The 14,721-nt window shown below is 53.4% G+C and overlaps 4 protein-coding genes across 4 annotated transcripts; all 4 read left to right on the top strand.

Moving 5' to 3' along the window:
- Positions 1-23: 23 nt before the first annotated feature.
- TRIVIDRAFT_33119 (uncharacterized protein) lies at positions 24-1,853 on the top strand (the record flags this gene model as incomplete). Its single annotated transcript, XM_014104059.1, has 1 exon — positions 24-1,853. The coding sequence occupies one exon, from the start codon at positions 24-26 to the stop codon at positions 1,851-1,853; it is 1,830 nt and encodes a 609-aa protein (XP_013959534.1).
- Positions 1,854-2,564: 711 nt separating this feature from the next.
- On the top strand, positions 2,565-4,986 carry TRIVIDRAFT_81972 (uncharacterized protein; the record flags this gene model as incomplete). Its single annotated transcript, XM_014104058.1, has 4 exons — positions 2,565-3,219; positions 3,749-3,778; positions 3,866-4,662; positions 4,740-4,986. 4 exons carry the CDS (start codon positions 3,100-3,102, stop codon positions 4,822-4,824), a joined length of 1,032 nt encoding a protein of 343 aa, XP_013959533.1.
- Positions 4,987-5,714: 728 nt separating this feature from the next.
- Positions 5,715-6,212, top strand: TRIVIDRAFT_219096 (uncharacterized protein; the record flags this gene model as incomplete). Its single annotated transcript, XM_014104057.1, has 1 exon — positions 5,715-6,212. The coding sequence occupies one exon, from the start codon at positions 5,715-5,717 to the stop codon at positions 6,210-6,212; it is 498 nt and encodes a 165-aa protein (XP_013959532.1).
- Positions 6,213-11,892: 5,680 nt separating this feature from the next.
- Positions 11,893-12,613, top strand: TRIVIDRAFT_62012 (uncharacterized protein; the record flags this gene model as incomplete). The annotated part of the gene is made up of 5 exons (XM_014104056.1): positions 11,893-11,933; positions 12,027-12,051; positions 12,151-12,243; positions 12,390-12,421; positions 12,460-12,613. The coding sequence occupies 5 exons, from the start codon at positions 11,893-11,895 to the stop codon at positions 12,611-12,613; spliced, it is 345 nt and encodes a 114-aa protein (XP_013959531.1).
- Positions 12,614-14,721: the final 2,108 nt, after the last annotated feature.

Raw genomic sequence — 14,721 nt, 5'->3', positions numbered from 1 at the left:
TTTGATATCAAATATCAAACATCATGGCTACTGCAGCAGTATCAACTCCTGTACAAAAAAACCAGAAGGGGCTCGTGCCCTCCCTCAAGGTCGGCGGAAGAGTTCCCCTCACTCCTTCGCCGCGCAACTCCATCAACCTAAACTCGTCGCCGTTCAACCCTGAGGAGTCCCTTGGCAAAGATGCCAAGGGTGCTTCCAAACCCACCTACAGTGGAAACTTGATGGCTCATTATGGACGATCCTCATCATCATCCACTGGCTCTCAGCGAGAGTCACAGCGTGAACAGCCAGAACCCAAGTTCAACATTGCTCGTGTGGTCCATCCTCCCCGCAAAGCTCTTGCGCTCGGGGTCTCCGACTACGCACTCACTGGCACCGGCCTTCCTCTAAGCCCCAAAAACTCAAAGTCGAAGAAGGGCTCGATCCAACAGAAGCCATCCAAGACGACAGTCAACTACGGTGGTGACCGCTTCATTCCCAACCGGGCAGCTAGTTCTGCAATCGCCAACACGGGCTCAAGCAAAATTAGTGGCCCTGAGAAGAAGAAAAAGAAGCGAACTCAGCCAAGCGTCTCAGAGAGGCCGGCAGTGCCCGAGCCCGAAGAGGAGGAGGACACTGCTTCTGCTCTGGAAGGTTTGAGCATCCTCGATGATGATGCCGATGAGAGCTACTCTCGCCCCTCTCCAAACACCGTTGCCTACCAAGATTCACTCGCAAATGCCTGTGGTGTGAGCCTCAAGACTCGCATCCTCGAATTCAAGCCTGCTGCCCCAGAGTCATCCAAGCCTATTGATCTACGCCAGCAGTACAACCGACCTTTGAGACATGCTGGTTCCGGCTCCGCCCAGGCTCGCCGACGCATCGCTACCGCCCCCGAGCGTGTTTTGGACGCTCCTGGTCTGATTGATGACTATTATCTCAACTTGTTGGACTGGAGCTCTGGTAACCAAGTTGCCATCGGTCTGGAGCGTAGCGTCTATGTCTGGTCTGCAGATGAGGGCAGTGTAAGCTGCCTCATGGAGACTACCCCCGACACATATATCAGCAGTGTCAAGTGGTCCGAAGACGGTGCCTATGTCGGTGTTGGCCTCGGCACTGGCGAGGTTCAAATCTGGGATGTGGCTGAAAATTCCAAGATTCGAAGCATGTTTGGACATGATACCCGTGTTAGCGTCATGGGTTGGAACAAGCATCTGCTTTCTACCGGCGCCCGAAGTGGCCTTGTTTTCAATCACGACGTCCGTATTGCCGAACACAAGGTTGCCGAGCTGGTTTCACATACCTCTGAGGTCTGCGGCCTCGAATGGCGATCCGACGGCGCACAGCTTGCCACTGGCGGTAATGACAACCTGGTCTCCATCTGGGATGCTCGTTCCCTGTCTGTGCCCAAGTTTACAAAGGCCAACCACAAGGCAGCTGTCAAGGCGCTCGCATGGTGCCCCTGGAATGCCAACCTGCTCGCCACCGGCGGTGGTTCTTACGATCGCCACATTCACTTTTGGAACTCGACTACTGGTGCGCGCGTCAACAGCATCGATACCGGCTCTCAAGTCACCTCTCTGCGCTGGAGCCCCCACTACCGCGAGATTGTGAGCTCGAGCGGCTTCCCAGACAACTCTCTGAGCGTCTGGAGCTACCCTACCCTGGTCCGCAACGTCGAAATCCCTGCTCATGAGAGCCGTGTCCTGCACAGCTGCCTCAGCCCCGATGGCCAAATGCTGGCCACCGCCGCCGCTGATGAAAGCTTGAAGTTCTGGAAGATCTTTGAGAAGAAAGCTGGCGCTGGTGCCGGCGCTGCTGGCTCAGGCTCTTCTGGAAAAGCCGACATGGTCAAGCATATGACAATTCGATAGATGGCGGCTCCTTGGCGCTGCTGCTCAACAAACCTCAAGGTACCTTAGGTATACACGCCCTTTCACTGGTATCTCTCTTCTTTTACTGGAGCGTCTGCTTTCAAAATGGCGTTGGGGAATTGCCGTTCTGCGATTCTTACTGCACGTGGTACGAAAGTGCTTCTCCACGGATGAATAAATGGGAATGGGTCAGATCTGAACACGAGCTATGATTGGGATGTCAATGACAAAAAAAAAAAGAAAAGGAAAAAAAAAAAAGAATTTGGTATAAAACTTCATGTAACAGGTAGCTGCTGCATAATAGTTTACAAGGATATTGATTTCTATGGGAAGGTCGGCGTCTAGGGACAAAAATTGAAACTTGGTCTGATGTCTTTGGAGGTTTGGTTAGATTATGTAGCTCTCAATGGAAAATTCGTTTGAAAACCTTTGATGTTTCCCCGTGTTGTTTGGTAGGAGTGACAATAATCTCTTTACAACAAGGCGTCAGCGAGGTATCAACATGGATGCCATCAGTTATGTTACCTGGCCTACAGCAGCATAACTGGAGCCTGAAGCTAGCATATCAATCACTGAGATTATCCGCTGGAGTTAAAGTTCAGCGCCGCCGCCTGCTAGCTGCAGGTGGTGCGCGGAACCGGCACAGCGAGGTGGAGATGACTAAGCAGAAGAGCCCTCTAGAAGTGGAAATCTACCCAGCGCCGCCAACTCTAACCATTGCATACCTTGCAGCTGGACCGACACCATTTGCCATCTACGCTGCACGTCCGAGCGCGCATTCAAGATACGAATAAGAATTGCTCACTTGGAGATTACCTCATCCGTGCTGCACAGCAGGCTCTGCCCTTCTTTTTCTCTGCCAAAGCCGCAGCTGCAGCGACGGCAACGGGTACCAATCCAGTGCTTGGCTGCCAGAGTGGTTACCCACCGACTTGTGTACGCCTACACGCCCACCTAGCGATAGGCTGCACGCTCTTTCGATCAGCCAAGAGGAAAAAAAGAAACAGCAGAGAGAGAAGAAAACTCGCGCTGCTGATACACGAGCATAAGAGCACCTGGTCTTTTTTCTTTCTCGGTCGTTGGCTTCGAGGATCTCATTGCCATCGGGCTACGGTGCGACTTTCCTGGCCTTGGACCTGCGAGGCTGCGGACGGAGATCCCAGAAGCAACTTGAATTGCGACATCACCCATCGCAACACCAGCATCAACCAAGCGACATCGGTGTAGGCCGAGCGGTGCTGCCACCATGTCGAACCAGGCTGTGGGAAACGTTTACCAGACGATCATCGAAGAGGTGATCAACAGCTCGCGAGTCGATTTCGAAGAGAGCGGTGTTGAGGAGGCCGTCCTGGAGGAGCTGCGATTGGTAAGTCAACCAGAGTCTCTTTGCATCCCTCTTCATCAGCCCTTCCACTGGAACCCGTCCGAATCGTCACGATACATTTATCGATCCTAAGCGACGCCTGTGTCTTCCCGACATCGTTCCCAACGAGAAAAAAAAACATGGACCTCTGCACGCAACAGCAAGATGCTTTGCGCGAGGCTCGCGACTCCCTGAGAGGGGAAGCAGAAATCTGGGTGGAGAGCAGTGGCGGGTTGGGTTCGGGGGATCGGGGGGGCGACACAGCACTATTTGGGGCCCTTTTAAGTCCAAAGGCCCCCCTGGCCATGCCAAATTCTCCAAGTCCAGTGACTCCTCCAGGCAGGCAGGAACTGGGCGGCGCTGCCTGATTGGGCCGCTGATAGCCACCTCTCCGTTCATTATCACGTGTGACCAAGTCAAGCTCAACACCGATTGGCACACGCTGTAGATGTCGTCCCATTGCTGCCTTTCTTGCGCGTCATCTGCTCGCTCTGCTTTTCTTGATTAAACAAGCTTACTAACTACTTATCAGGGATGGCAACAGAAGCTGTCTCAGCTCGACGTGGCTCGGTTTCCGTGGGATCCTAAGCCGGAACCTGCCCCACCAGCCGCGTCTGTTCCGCCTCCTAATACAGCCACGCCGGTTCAGACACAAGCTCAGTTTTCTACGCCGTTGTCGTTGCCGACGGCGAGCCCTCCCAGCGGCGGCTTGCCACAAAACGGTATCAAGCAGGAGCCTTATGTGAAGGCAGAGCCAAGCATCAAGCAGGAGCCCGGCGCTCAGCCTGGCTTCCCTTACCAGAACTACAATGGAATGGAAAACAAGGCCGCGAATAGAGCCGCCCAACAGCTTCAAGCTCAATATGGAAATCGAGCAGCAGGCTCCATCAATGCGATACAAGACCGTATGGGGCAGCAGCCTCAACCACAGGGATCGGCACCGGTGCTACCACAGCAGCCGCAGCAGCAGATGCCCCATTCATCGGAACAATCGATGGGCAACGCTCAGGTTGATGGTGCTGTCGATGACATGATGGAAGATTCCGACGACGATGAAGAGACCTTTGAAGGTGTTCTCCTGCGGAACGGAGTCAATGGCAATCCAGAGGAGCTCGGAAGAGTTGATATCGACCGTATTCTCCACGACCAGATTGCTGCTAAAGCCAAGAGCATGGAAGGAGGTGGCCTGATGTTGTCCCTGAAAGAGGCCACAAAACATCAGTCCAAGTCAAGCGCCGCCAAGAAACTGAGGAGCAAAGGCAAAGCTCCCGCTGGCGTAGCTGCTTATGATGGCGGAGATGATGACGATGACATTGATGAGGATGCCATCAATTCCGATTTAGATGACCCTGACGAGGATCGGGATGATGATGAGGTTGATGATGAAGGCCTGGGCCACATCATGCTTTGCATGTACGACAAGGTCCAGCGCGTCAAGAACAAGTGGTGAGTGCGAACCTGCGGGCTGATTACCCGAATACCAAGACGGCAAGTCATGTTTAACCTGTGCTAACTCTCAACAGGAAGTGCACCCTCAAGGACGGCGTCCTTACCGTCAACGGCAAGGAGTACGTCTTCAACAAAGCAACCGGCGAATACGAATGGTAGTGAGTCCACGGGAGAGAAGATGTGCTTACCAATGCCGCTTTGCGACGTCATGCAGTAGTATTTGCTTGGTGGTGTTATACCTACATGTCTGCTTTAATCTAGCTTTTGCTCACGACTTTCCACTTGCATCATTTGCGTTTTTTTTCTATAAAAAAAGTTTACAAAAAAAAATATTAATAAAAAAGGGGGAAACTCATCAGAGCCACGGAGTAGTTACTGCCAGGACGAGGTTGACGGGGGTTTTCAGAATGGATGGCCGCGGTTGTTTTCCTGCTGAGGTTTTTTTTTTTTTTTTTTTTTTCCTCTCTCTCTCTTCTCTCCTATTTCAACGTTGAACACAACAACCGGGACAGGCGCACAGTATGCACCGAGGATATGCATGTATACTTTAAAGCAGAAAATACATTTCAGAATGACATTTGCCAGAGGGCCAAGGTTGCTCGACAAATGCACGTGCAATTGAATGACAAGAGCAAAGTAAGCCCGTTTGGCGTCAAGCCTAGCCTCGGGACCGCCATCGATCAAGGTCGTAATTGTAAGCCAATAGTACGAAGCAGATGAGCCGACCAAGACTTTCGCCTCGGCGTTAATTTGGGAAGGGCGAGCCGCTCCGTCTTTCTGTCCTGCCGGATTGAGGCATTTGGCTCACACCCCGAAGGAGCCCTCTCCAGACCTCCGCTGACCACGACCATGCCATGCTAAAACAAAAAAAGCACAAGGAACTTCTGGGGCCGCGGCAAAGCCAGTTGAGGCATTTACCAAGACAAGGGGTGAGGGCACCGGAAAGCGTCTAGTCCTAGCAGATGACGGCACATTCAAAAGAAATGGCCTTTGAGTAAACGATCGCTTGACGCGGATCCGCTTCCGCGCGTCTGTGTGGCGTCGAGGTCATGAATCCTTTCGCCGTCGCTGACACCTTCGCCGATGCCGAGCCGCCGATGCTGGCTACGGTGGGAGGGCATGAGAAACAGGAGACAGGCCCCGCTTCAGGTCACGAAGCGTCGGCTTTCCTAACTGGAAAGGCTGAGCATTTGGGGCCGATACGGCGTGAGTCGGTAAGAATAGATGGGGAGCACACCATTCCTCTGGGATGGAGCGCGGGGTTCAGCGGCCATCTTCATCTTGATCTTATCCTGGATTTCTTGAGGACAGCCCTCAAGGTAAACGGAGCAGAGCAGGTGGTTGCGCATAAACAAGCACTCACGAGGAGTACGCCGATGAGGAGATGCTGCCCAACAACACAAATGCTTGTCCGATGGCTGTGTTGCCCGAAGGATCCTCTGTACGCAATACTTCCAACGTACGAGCCTAGGATTCCCATGGCATTTACCGCAATTTCGCACCCCTACTCTCTCGACCCGACAGTTTGGTTCACCGAGAGGCGCTAACGACTAGTGGGACGCCGTGCAGATGTCTAGAACGACAGGGGATGAAGGGAAGTTGCCAGGTGGAACTTGGATTCGTCTCTTCCTTGCAAAGCCTGCAAGGTTGAATCTGGGCGTGTATCGCTCGTGACATGGCACCCAGTCGTCGAAGCAAATGTGATCTGCGTTCCACTTACATACTAGTACCTGGGAACCGTACACCGGACCGCCGCCAGGATGCCGGGGAGGGTGATGGTATTGATCAGAGAAGAGCTCACGATTCAGGTGAAGGCTGGTATTGGCGAGGGGAGCTTCATCCTTGCCATCTCCGTTTTTATGAGCATGTATTTAGTCTGCCATACAGAATGTTTCACGTGTAGCTTCGAAAGCCTGGTCGTTTCCCACATCCAAGTACGGGAATTGAGAGTATTCCGACTCATTGAAGCCCCTGATGCAGACTGGCCCTTCATGTCTATTTGCTCTCTGCCAGTAGGATTTTCTGGACTCGCTGTACGAGGATTACGTACCAGTGGAATGGCCTCCAACGGATCAACCACATCGCCATGTTGTTATCAGTGTACTTCTCTGCACAGGGACTGGCCGCTCAGTTTCCAGGCTAGTGAGACAAGACTAGGAATTGAATGGCATCACTTGACGCTTCATGAGATGCGGACTTGCAGTAATGCGGATTGCGGAGTAGAAGTAGTGGCAGGCGTGACGTAAAGCCTTGTACAGCTCTCTCATCCCAGTGGTAATGGTGTCAAGGAGCTGCTGTCGCAAGAGGGAGCAAAAGGCGTATCCTTGTTGGCTTGCACCCACTTGCAGCCATTCGCCGTCGCAACGGACGTCACCCTAATCTTGTCCCGCCCGGCAATCAAATTACCGAACAGTAACCAGGCGTTCGGTAGGTTGCCACTGTCCTTATCATTAGCGAATGAGTTATCGTCGCAGAGAGTAATATCAGTAGTGGGTAACTTTTCTGTCTCGACAGCTTCCCGTGTCTGCTGGAAATATATGAAGGAGGCTCTCGCTCAGGAGCCGTTTTGCCTTTTGTTGCGACAATCAGCCGCACCGGGGAGCACAGGTATGGAGTACAAGTACCCTGTTGGAAGTCGATTCTGCAGCATTTAGTGCAGCGAATGAAACATTATGGACAGGGTTCAGGGATGCTTAATTGGCACCACTCCCGACTAGAGGGTAAAACCAGTAGGCGAAGCGGTAATTTTTGTAGGACGCCAATCCGTAAATCCAGAGTCCAACATTCAGCGTTGAGCATCCAGAGCAGTGTTTTCGAGAGTGTTGTTAGTGGGAAGGAAGTGCTAATCAATGCGAACCGGGATCGTAAACGGCAACCTGAACTCCAGACTGTCCAAGGATTGGGAGGGAGTTGGCAAGGGTTTGAGCGTTTCCGATTCAGCACTAAAGGCAAATGATGAAAAGGGGGAGCGAGAAATAGTAAAGAAGTGACAGGTAACACACGGGGACAGGTCCAAGGTGAGAAGACAAACAAATGAGAGCTGGGAGAGCGTGTTTCGGTTCGGCGAAGACCTCGTCGTGATGGAGATGGTGTGTTGTTGGTTCTTGGACTTTATGCGTTTGGCTAAAGGATACTAGCTCCGCCCTCCTACTCGTATGGAGCGTCCTGGTGTGTCCAGTGGCCCCTCCTTTGGGCAATACGACGCTCTGAGTTACCCAAAGATATTCGAGTCGGCAAGGACTTAAAAGTGGCTACCATTTGAAGCGCCTTTCCCCAAAAGAGCCTTTTAACCAGGCGTTAATAGTGCCACGGGTGGGCGAGGCTTGGAAACATCATGGCACAGAATGGCATGGGGTGTCATGCGACTAGCCGATTCCAGGGGCAGATCCCAGAAGGACTGCTGCGAGCCTCCCAATGGCACTGCGCACGATGTCTTGAATGGGTATGTAGAGTTGCATCATTGCTGAGGCGAGAGCACAAGTAGGCCATGCTGGGATAGTGCTGAGATCGTGGGTAGAATATGCAAATTAGCTCCCACAAGTTCCCTCGAGGGTCAAGTTTGCTGGTTAAAATTTGTGGTGGTGGCTCTCTATAGTGGTCGCTGTTACATCGTATCTATCGAACAGCCCCGCCTGCACCACTTGGAGAGCGACCCAGCCATTCACAGGCGCAGGTTGTCATGACTACCGTGGAGCTTGTTGGTTCCAGGATATTGAGGCCATGATGTGAGGCGGCGGATTTCGCAGAGGCTCGAATGTTGTTGCGGTATCCTCGGAGCGGACTACTCGTTGTGCCATTATGCAGCCACAATCTGGGGCGTGTTTTCTCACTGGAGGTGTGAAACTGGCCGAGGCGCAAAGTCCAGGGCTGCATCGCAGATACAGCACTGCCGCTGGGGGTGAAACGAGTTGAGTTGAGGGATGAAGATGGAGCAAGAGATGAGGCAGAGAAGATGGAAAGAGTCTGAGAGAAGGTACGACCAAATATCAATGGCTTTGACACCGCCTACCTCTTAGAGCAGCATTAAGCCAGCAGTTAGTCTGAGGGTTTATTGTAAGTGCCTACCTCTACGGAGAACAACTTACACTTACGGATGGGGTGACTTCCTGTCCTCAAAAATGCCGACATTGGTGTCTGGACTAGAAATTTTATGACGTGGTTTCTCAAGTTCCCGGGTAATGCAGGTTGGTTCACTTGAGGCTAGTCTGTAGAATAGCACAATGGGAAACACGCGGGCGGCGTAGAGCCACTCATTGAGCAACGATGTCTAAAGCCCTCCAGTGGTCCTAATTCAGAAAAATCTGGTGGCAGTCATATGGCCGGGCGAATTGGTCCTGATGCAGTTGCACTGTACTGATATAGAGAGGGAGGCGTGCAGCTCAGGCCATTTACATCTTGATGCCGGCTAGGTAGGTAGGCAGACCGGAGGCAGGGAGGAGGGTATATCTACCACCCACGGAAATGGGGGTGGTGTTACAAGTAGCCTAACACATCCCATTACAGTAGTAGAAATCCCCAGATCCCACTTGAGAAGCAGAGAAATCGTCTAGCCTACCGGAGCACTCGTATGAGGTGGTGACGACATCCGTGTTGCGGTGTGAATACTGGTGGTTTTTTGAGCAGGCATAACGCACGGATGCCGGTGTGTTCCCTACACCGCACTCCGGCAATGCGACCTTGGGACTAGAGGCCTGGCATTCTACGGTATCTGTTGTGGATAGACCTTGCGATGAGGAAGGTCACAGCCATGGATGCAATCAGACCAGCGCCATGAGAATCTCTAGCCCTTGTAGTAAAAGTCGCCGTCGACGAGAGTGCACTCGGACGGCTTGGGAACTAACCAGCCACTTGCATCCTTGGTAACCCCATGCCGTCAGTAGGAAGCCAGTCTTTAGCACGGGGTACAATGACTGGGTACCTTACCTAGTACTAAGCTGCTGAGAAGTATGTGCTAGTATTCTTCGTACTATGGTCTGTCGCCAAAAAAGGGATGTATACGAGGGACCTTGGAGGGGTGTTTGAACCACTTGTCGATGGGTTTATAGGGCCAATGCATCATCAATCACAGCGTCTCTCTGGCGTGGTGCTCATCATTTGCTGTTGGTTGAATTGCATTGCGCTTTGCCCGTCTCAAGTGGGGCCTCGGGCGGGTCGCGCCGGGACAGCGCAAATAGCATCTGCTGAGCATGTCCTACAAGAGGGAAAAACACAGAGTATCCGTCCGGTCTGGCACGAGGATTTGACGATGCTGTATTTTGCACAGGGCGCCTTGCTGTTCGCACCAGGACTCATCTCATGTCTCTGGGCACAGCGGGTAGCATTGCAGGCATTCTCCGTCAACACCGGCCACATCCCATCCATCCCATCCATCCCTGGGAGCGATGCTTGTACCGATCCCCCCAAGACCATGAGCAAATTGCGGCGTCAATGCAGGCTAGCGACCAATCCGGCGCCCTACAGCACCCAATGCAAGCTGAATGGATCAAATGCTTTTGCTCATTTCTCGGCTCCGTAGTCCTAAGTTGTTTTCTTTATTTCGTCTTGTGATGTCGCGCCAACAAGTCCTAAGCCACTCTGCGTCCTTTAAGACCACTCCTAGGTACCTTAGGTAGAGCATATGCTGGTCAAGTATTCCGTATAAGCAAGGCCAACATAAAACTTGACGACCTAATGAATGGAAACATTGGATGTTAGAGATTGATAGCTTGGACAGATAGATAGGCACTTGGCCACACTCCCCAAGAAGGACCTCAATGCGCCTTGATGTACACCCAAGTAAGGCGCGGGAGCCAAAAGGACTGGACTGGAGCCGCATAGGAATCCGCTGGAACCAAGCCATCGGATTCAGCGCACGATGCAGCCCGCGACAGAAGCTTGTTCCGCCTCTGCTTTGCCGCTACAAAGAACGAGTGATAAATAATGAATCAACTCGCAGCTCGAGATCTCATCTTCATCTTTACACTCGTACGTGTACTGTACGGAGCATCATATGGAGGTACCAAGAGCAAGGTCTACCAGGAGGTAGCATTGACTCCGTCTGTACCGAGGGCAAAGACGTCAACTTGCCCTACCAAGCAGGGTCGCCGATGGCCGTCAGGTCGATCCCGGCACCGCAGCGAGAGGACTGGGCTCAAAGCTCAGGGTTGCATTTTGTCTGTTGGTCCATGGGTGTCCTTGGCCCTTGACGGGGAATAACTCCAGGCAGCGTCGAAATTTTACCTGTACGTACAAGCATCAATATCGGCAGGGTGGGCCCGCAAGAGCAAGAGCAAGACCAAGCAGAGCGTCGGGCCACCAAAGAGTCCAGTCACCACACCAGCGGTCTACTGCACTGTAGGCCGAGTCGTTGGCGCTGTACTGTAAATCGTTGCATGGATTTGATGTTATGCGAGTGCAGGCACAAAGAGGCATCGTCCAGCACCGCGGAAAGTCTTGCAGACATGGATGGAGGACAAGGACAAGGACAAGCACGAGTATGACTGCCAGCCAGCGATCTTGCACTAACAAGCTCGTCTAAAGCTGCCGCGAGGCCCTCAAGCATTGATGACAGACAGGGCTGGCGCATGTCCCCTGGCTCACTGCACCGAGCAGCAGCGCAGCGCATTGATCTGATACACCCTCCCCTAGCAGCGGGCACTAAGAAGGGTCAGCCGCAGGCATGGGATTACGTAGGATTGGGCAGAGCACAGGAGAGGATCCCCAGGCCCCAGGGCAGGGTACGAGCTGTGGATACGTCCCTTAGTACCTAGTCGTAGTACATGCACACCCGCGCCACTTGCAGGGCCCGTACAAGTACACGAGCCACTCGCGAGTACAGGTACCGGGTACCTCGACCACCCGATGCAAGTTACAAGCACTCGTACTATGTACAGTGCAGCGCGAGTACACATGCTGGCAGGTGGGCCGAGCCTGAGCCTGAGCGTGGGGAACGGGGGCGTGGGGCAGTTGCAAAGTTTGAGGTGCGGCTGGGAGAGGCTTCCGGCGCTGCGGAATGATGGCTGGCAAGACTTTTCAAAAAGCCAAGGCAGATTGAGGTGCAGCGCAGTGAAATGAAAAGGACCCGACAGGAAAGGGTGTGGTGAAGCCCAGTTGCAGTGGCCAGGACCTGCAGGAGCATGCGCACTTACGGAGCCGGCGATGCAGACGCCACTAGTCGAATCAGCGTTGGCGCCTGGGCCGGCGGCGTTGAAAGAGGCAATCGATCAAGAAGCTGGGCTGTATGTAATAATGCCCGCCCACATGCGTGTGTCAGGTCTGAGGTTAGGTAGGTATGTACAGGTATGTTACCTATCGACTTAGTAAGATGTCGACTACTACCTAAGGCAAAACGTGCGAGGCTTACATGCTACTTATTCGTACAGCTGCCAAGCACCGCAACGCTGGACGGTAAGATACGATGCTGCATCCAACTGCCTGCGTGGCGAGCGGCCAGTGTGTGAGTGTGTGTGTCTTGTATCGATATCATTTGCTGCAAATCCATGCAAGGACGTCCAACAGAGCGGCCGGGGGATGGCCTGGCGTCGTTGGGGCTGTTGGGTGTTGGTCATCAACGCATTTGCTGAGCTTGCTTTTGTACAAGTACGTTGCAGTCTGTACTACCACCTGGCCGTGGGTGCATTGCTAGGCCCTCGCCTTGAGCCTCTAAAAAAGTGCTGGCAAGAGCTGCGGTGCTTGTGCCTACCTATCCTGCTGTGCCTAATTGACACTGATGTCAGGAATCATAGGTAGGTACCTATGGATATGTACGTTCGATACTGTAAGTACACAGTATATACTACGTATGTCCTTGGCAAGCCGCCGCGGGAGAGCAGCCACAGGCTCCGCGATCCCAAATGCCCATCATCCTGCCGGCATGGGCAAGCCCGCTCTGGCATGGGATTTCCCCGGCTGCTGCGGAGGATTAAGGCCGAGCATGTACTTAGTAGAGACAAGCACTGGCAGTGGCTAGAGCGGCCCGAGAAGATGAGATGGACTGCGGCAGTGGCCAGACAGACTGGGAGGGCCGCACGGGACGGACTTAGTGGCAGGGATGGCCTTCTAGAGAGACTCAAGAGCAAACCTGTGCAGGGAAAAGGGAAAAAGGTACCGGTACTAGCACAGGCGCCGGCGGCCGTAGCTGTACATCCACCGCTTGTACCAACTGGAAAGTAAGCCAAGCCAGGCCCGGCGCCTGCATCTGGGTGCTTCTGGATCCACGCGCCACACCACCTAATTGCTTTCCTGGTAACACTGGGACTGGTGCCCATGTCCTGACTTTCACGTCTTTGCCCAGCTCTGCTTTTCTCTGCGTCTGCTCTGCTTCGTCCCGTCATCTCCATGCCCGTGCTCGCGCCTGTGCTTGTGCTTGAGCGAGAGAGCCAGAGCCTGTGTGAGTGCGAGAGTGGGAGCCAGAGCCGAATCACACTGTACTGAACCACCTGAGTCTCAATCATCACCACCATCCCCGCCAGCGAGTCCGAGACACCAGACCAGGGAAGACCAAGGAAGACTGAAGAAGAGCCGCCCTGGCAGGCCACCAAAAACCTGCCCACCGCGTCTTCGTCTAGCCTCCCTCCACTCTGGCTTCGGAGCTGTTTTGCTCTAGCGCCAAACCGATCCAGCAAATCATCTTGTGTCTGTCGAGGCATTCAGACCGTTGTTATTCGCACTCCTTTGCTTGCCGTCCCAGCTTCTCGGGATACCATTTGCCATTCGCCTCTCTCTCTCTCTCTCTTTCTCTCCTTTTCTCCCTCTCAGTCCTTCTGTCGCTCACTCTCTGCTCCCCATCCTTCGCTGTGTCCCTCTCCCTTGTTTGCCCGCCACGCCAGACACCAGCTCGGCACAATCGCTCCTTTCTCTCGCGCCTTGCTGTCCCAATTATACCACACGCCGGCCTGTGTTGGTGGCCGTCGACCCAAGAGCGAGGAAGGGGGGGGAAAACCGAAGCCCAAAATTTCACTAGAGCCCTTGCCTCGTCTTTGCTTGCTAGTAGGGGAGGCAGGCCATTCATCCTGGGCTCGCGTCAATCCACCAAACCCCAAAGAGCCCTAGGACCTCGCGACACTCGCCATTGACCAACGGCTCACAACGACCATCTGTCGATTCTCAATTCGGCCTCCGTCGACTCGGCCAAACCGTCCTTGTTGGTCCACTCCGGACCCGGGTTTCGCGCCAGTCTTAAAGGGCTAGCCGTCCTCCCCCTCTCCTGCTCTCCTGTTTGCCGAACGACAAATCCGACCTCAACCTTGGAGTCGTGATACTTTCGATACCGCTCTTCTCCGCTCTCTTCAACGTCATTCGCTTGTGTCTTCCAAACGGAGCTTCTCCGCCATTAAAGACCGTTCCGTTTCCACTTCGGCTTGCGCCTCTGTTTGCCCTTGTTTGCCGCCGATTGTCGTTGCTACAACCTGGTGACAAAGGTGCCTGAGGTGACCGGAGCTGAGATCCTCAAGCTCATCCAAGGAGCCCCGTCAGTGTCCAACCCAGCGGCATCCCAAAACAGATTACGCCTCCAAGTCGAATCATCGCTTATTCTATCCTACGGCATCTGCGCGGCTCACTCTCGTGTCACATACATCTGTATCCGTGTCACATCCTTGGGATTTCGACCAGTTGAATTTCTTCATGTAAGTCGCCATCCATCTTCGTTGTACTTCTGGTTGCCCTACACCATCCCGCCCGCCTGCTCGGTTCTATATCCTACTTGATTTATTTGTTCATCATGTCCCACTATCGTCATGCGTGTTGAAAGGCGCCATGCATGCCATTTGTGTCCGGCCCGGGCGTGAGTGCTGTGCCCAGCCGGCATGAATTTTTCATCGGTAGCCAATCATCGGCAGATGACTATTCGCTCCATTCTCTTACCCTATTGTATACATCTTACTGCTTTCCCTTTAAGTGCGAAGCATCTCCTAATGTCAAGTCTTCACGTTTTCCTCTTTCCCACATCATCCTGTTGATTTCTGCTACATCCTGCCGACGGCTGGGTGACGTCTGGGATTTCACACGTTGCATATTTCTTGGGTCAGCCTGAAGCTTTAGTATGCTCATCAGGCCGAGGTCGCAAGTTTTTTCCTA

This window comes from Trichoderma virens, assembly GCF_000170995.1.
Source record: "Trichoderma virens Gv29-8 chromosome Unknown TRIVIscaffold_3, whole genome shotgun sequence".
NCBI lineage: Eukaryota > Fungi > Ascomycota > Sordariomycetes > Hypocreales > Hypocreaceae > Trichoderma > Trichoderma virens.
Note: the sequence above shows the minus strand (reverse complement) of the source record. Positions and strands in the feature narration are given on the sequence as shown.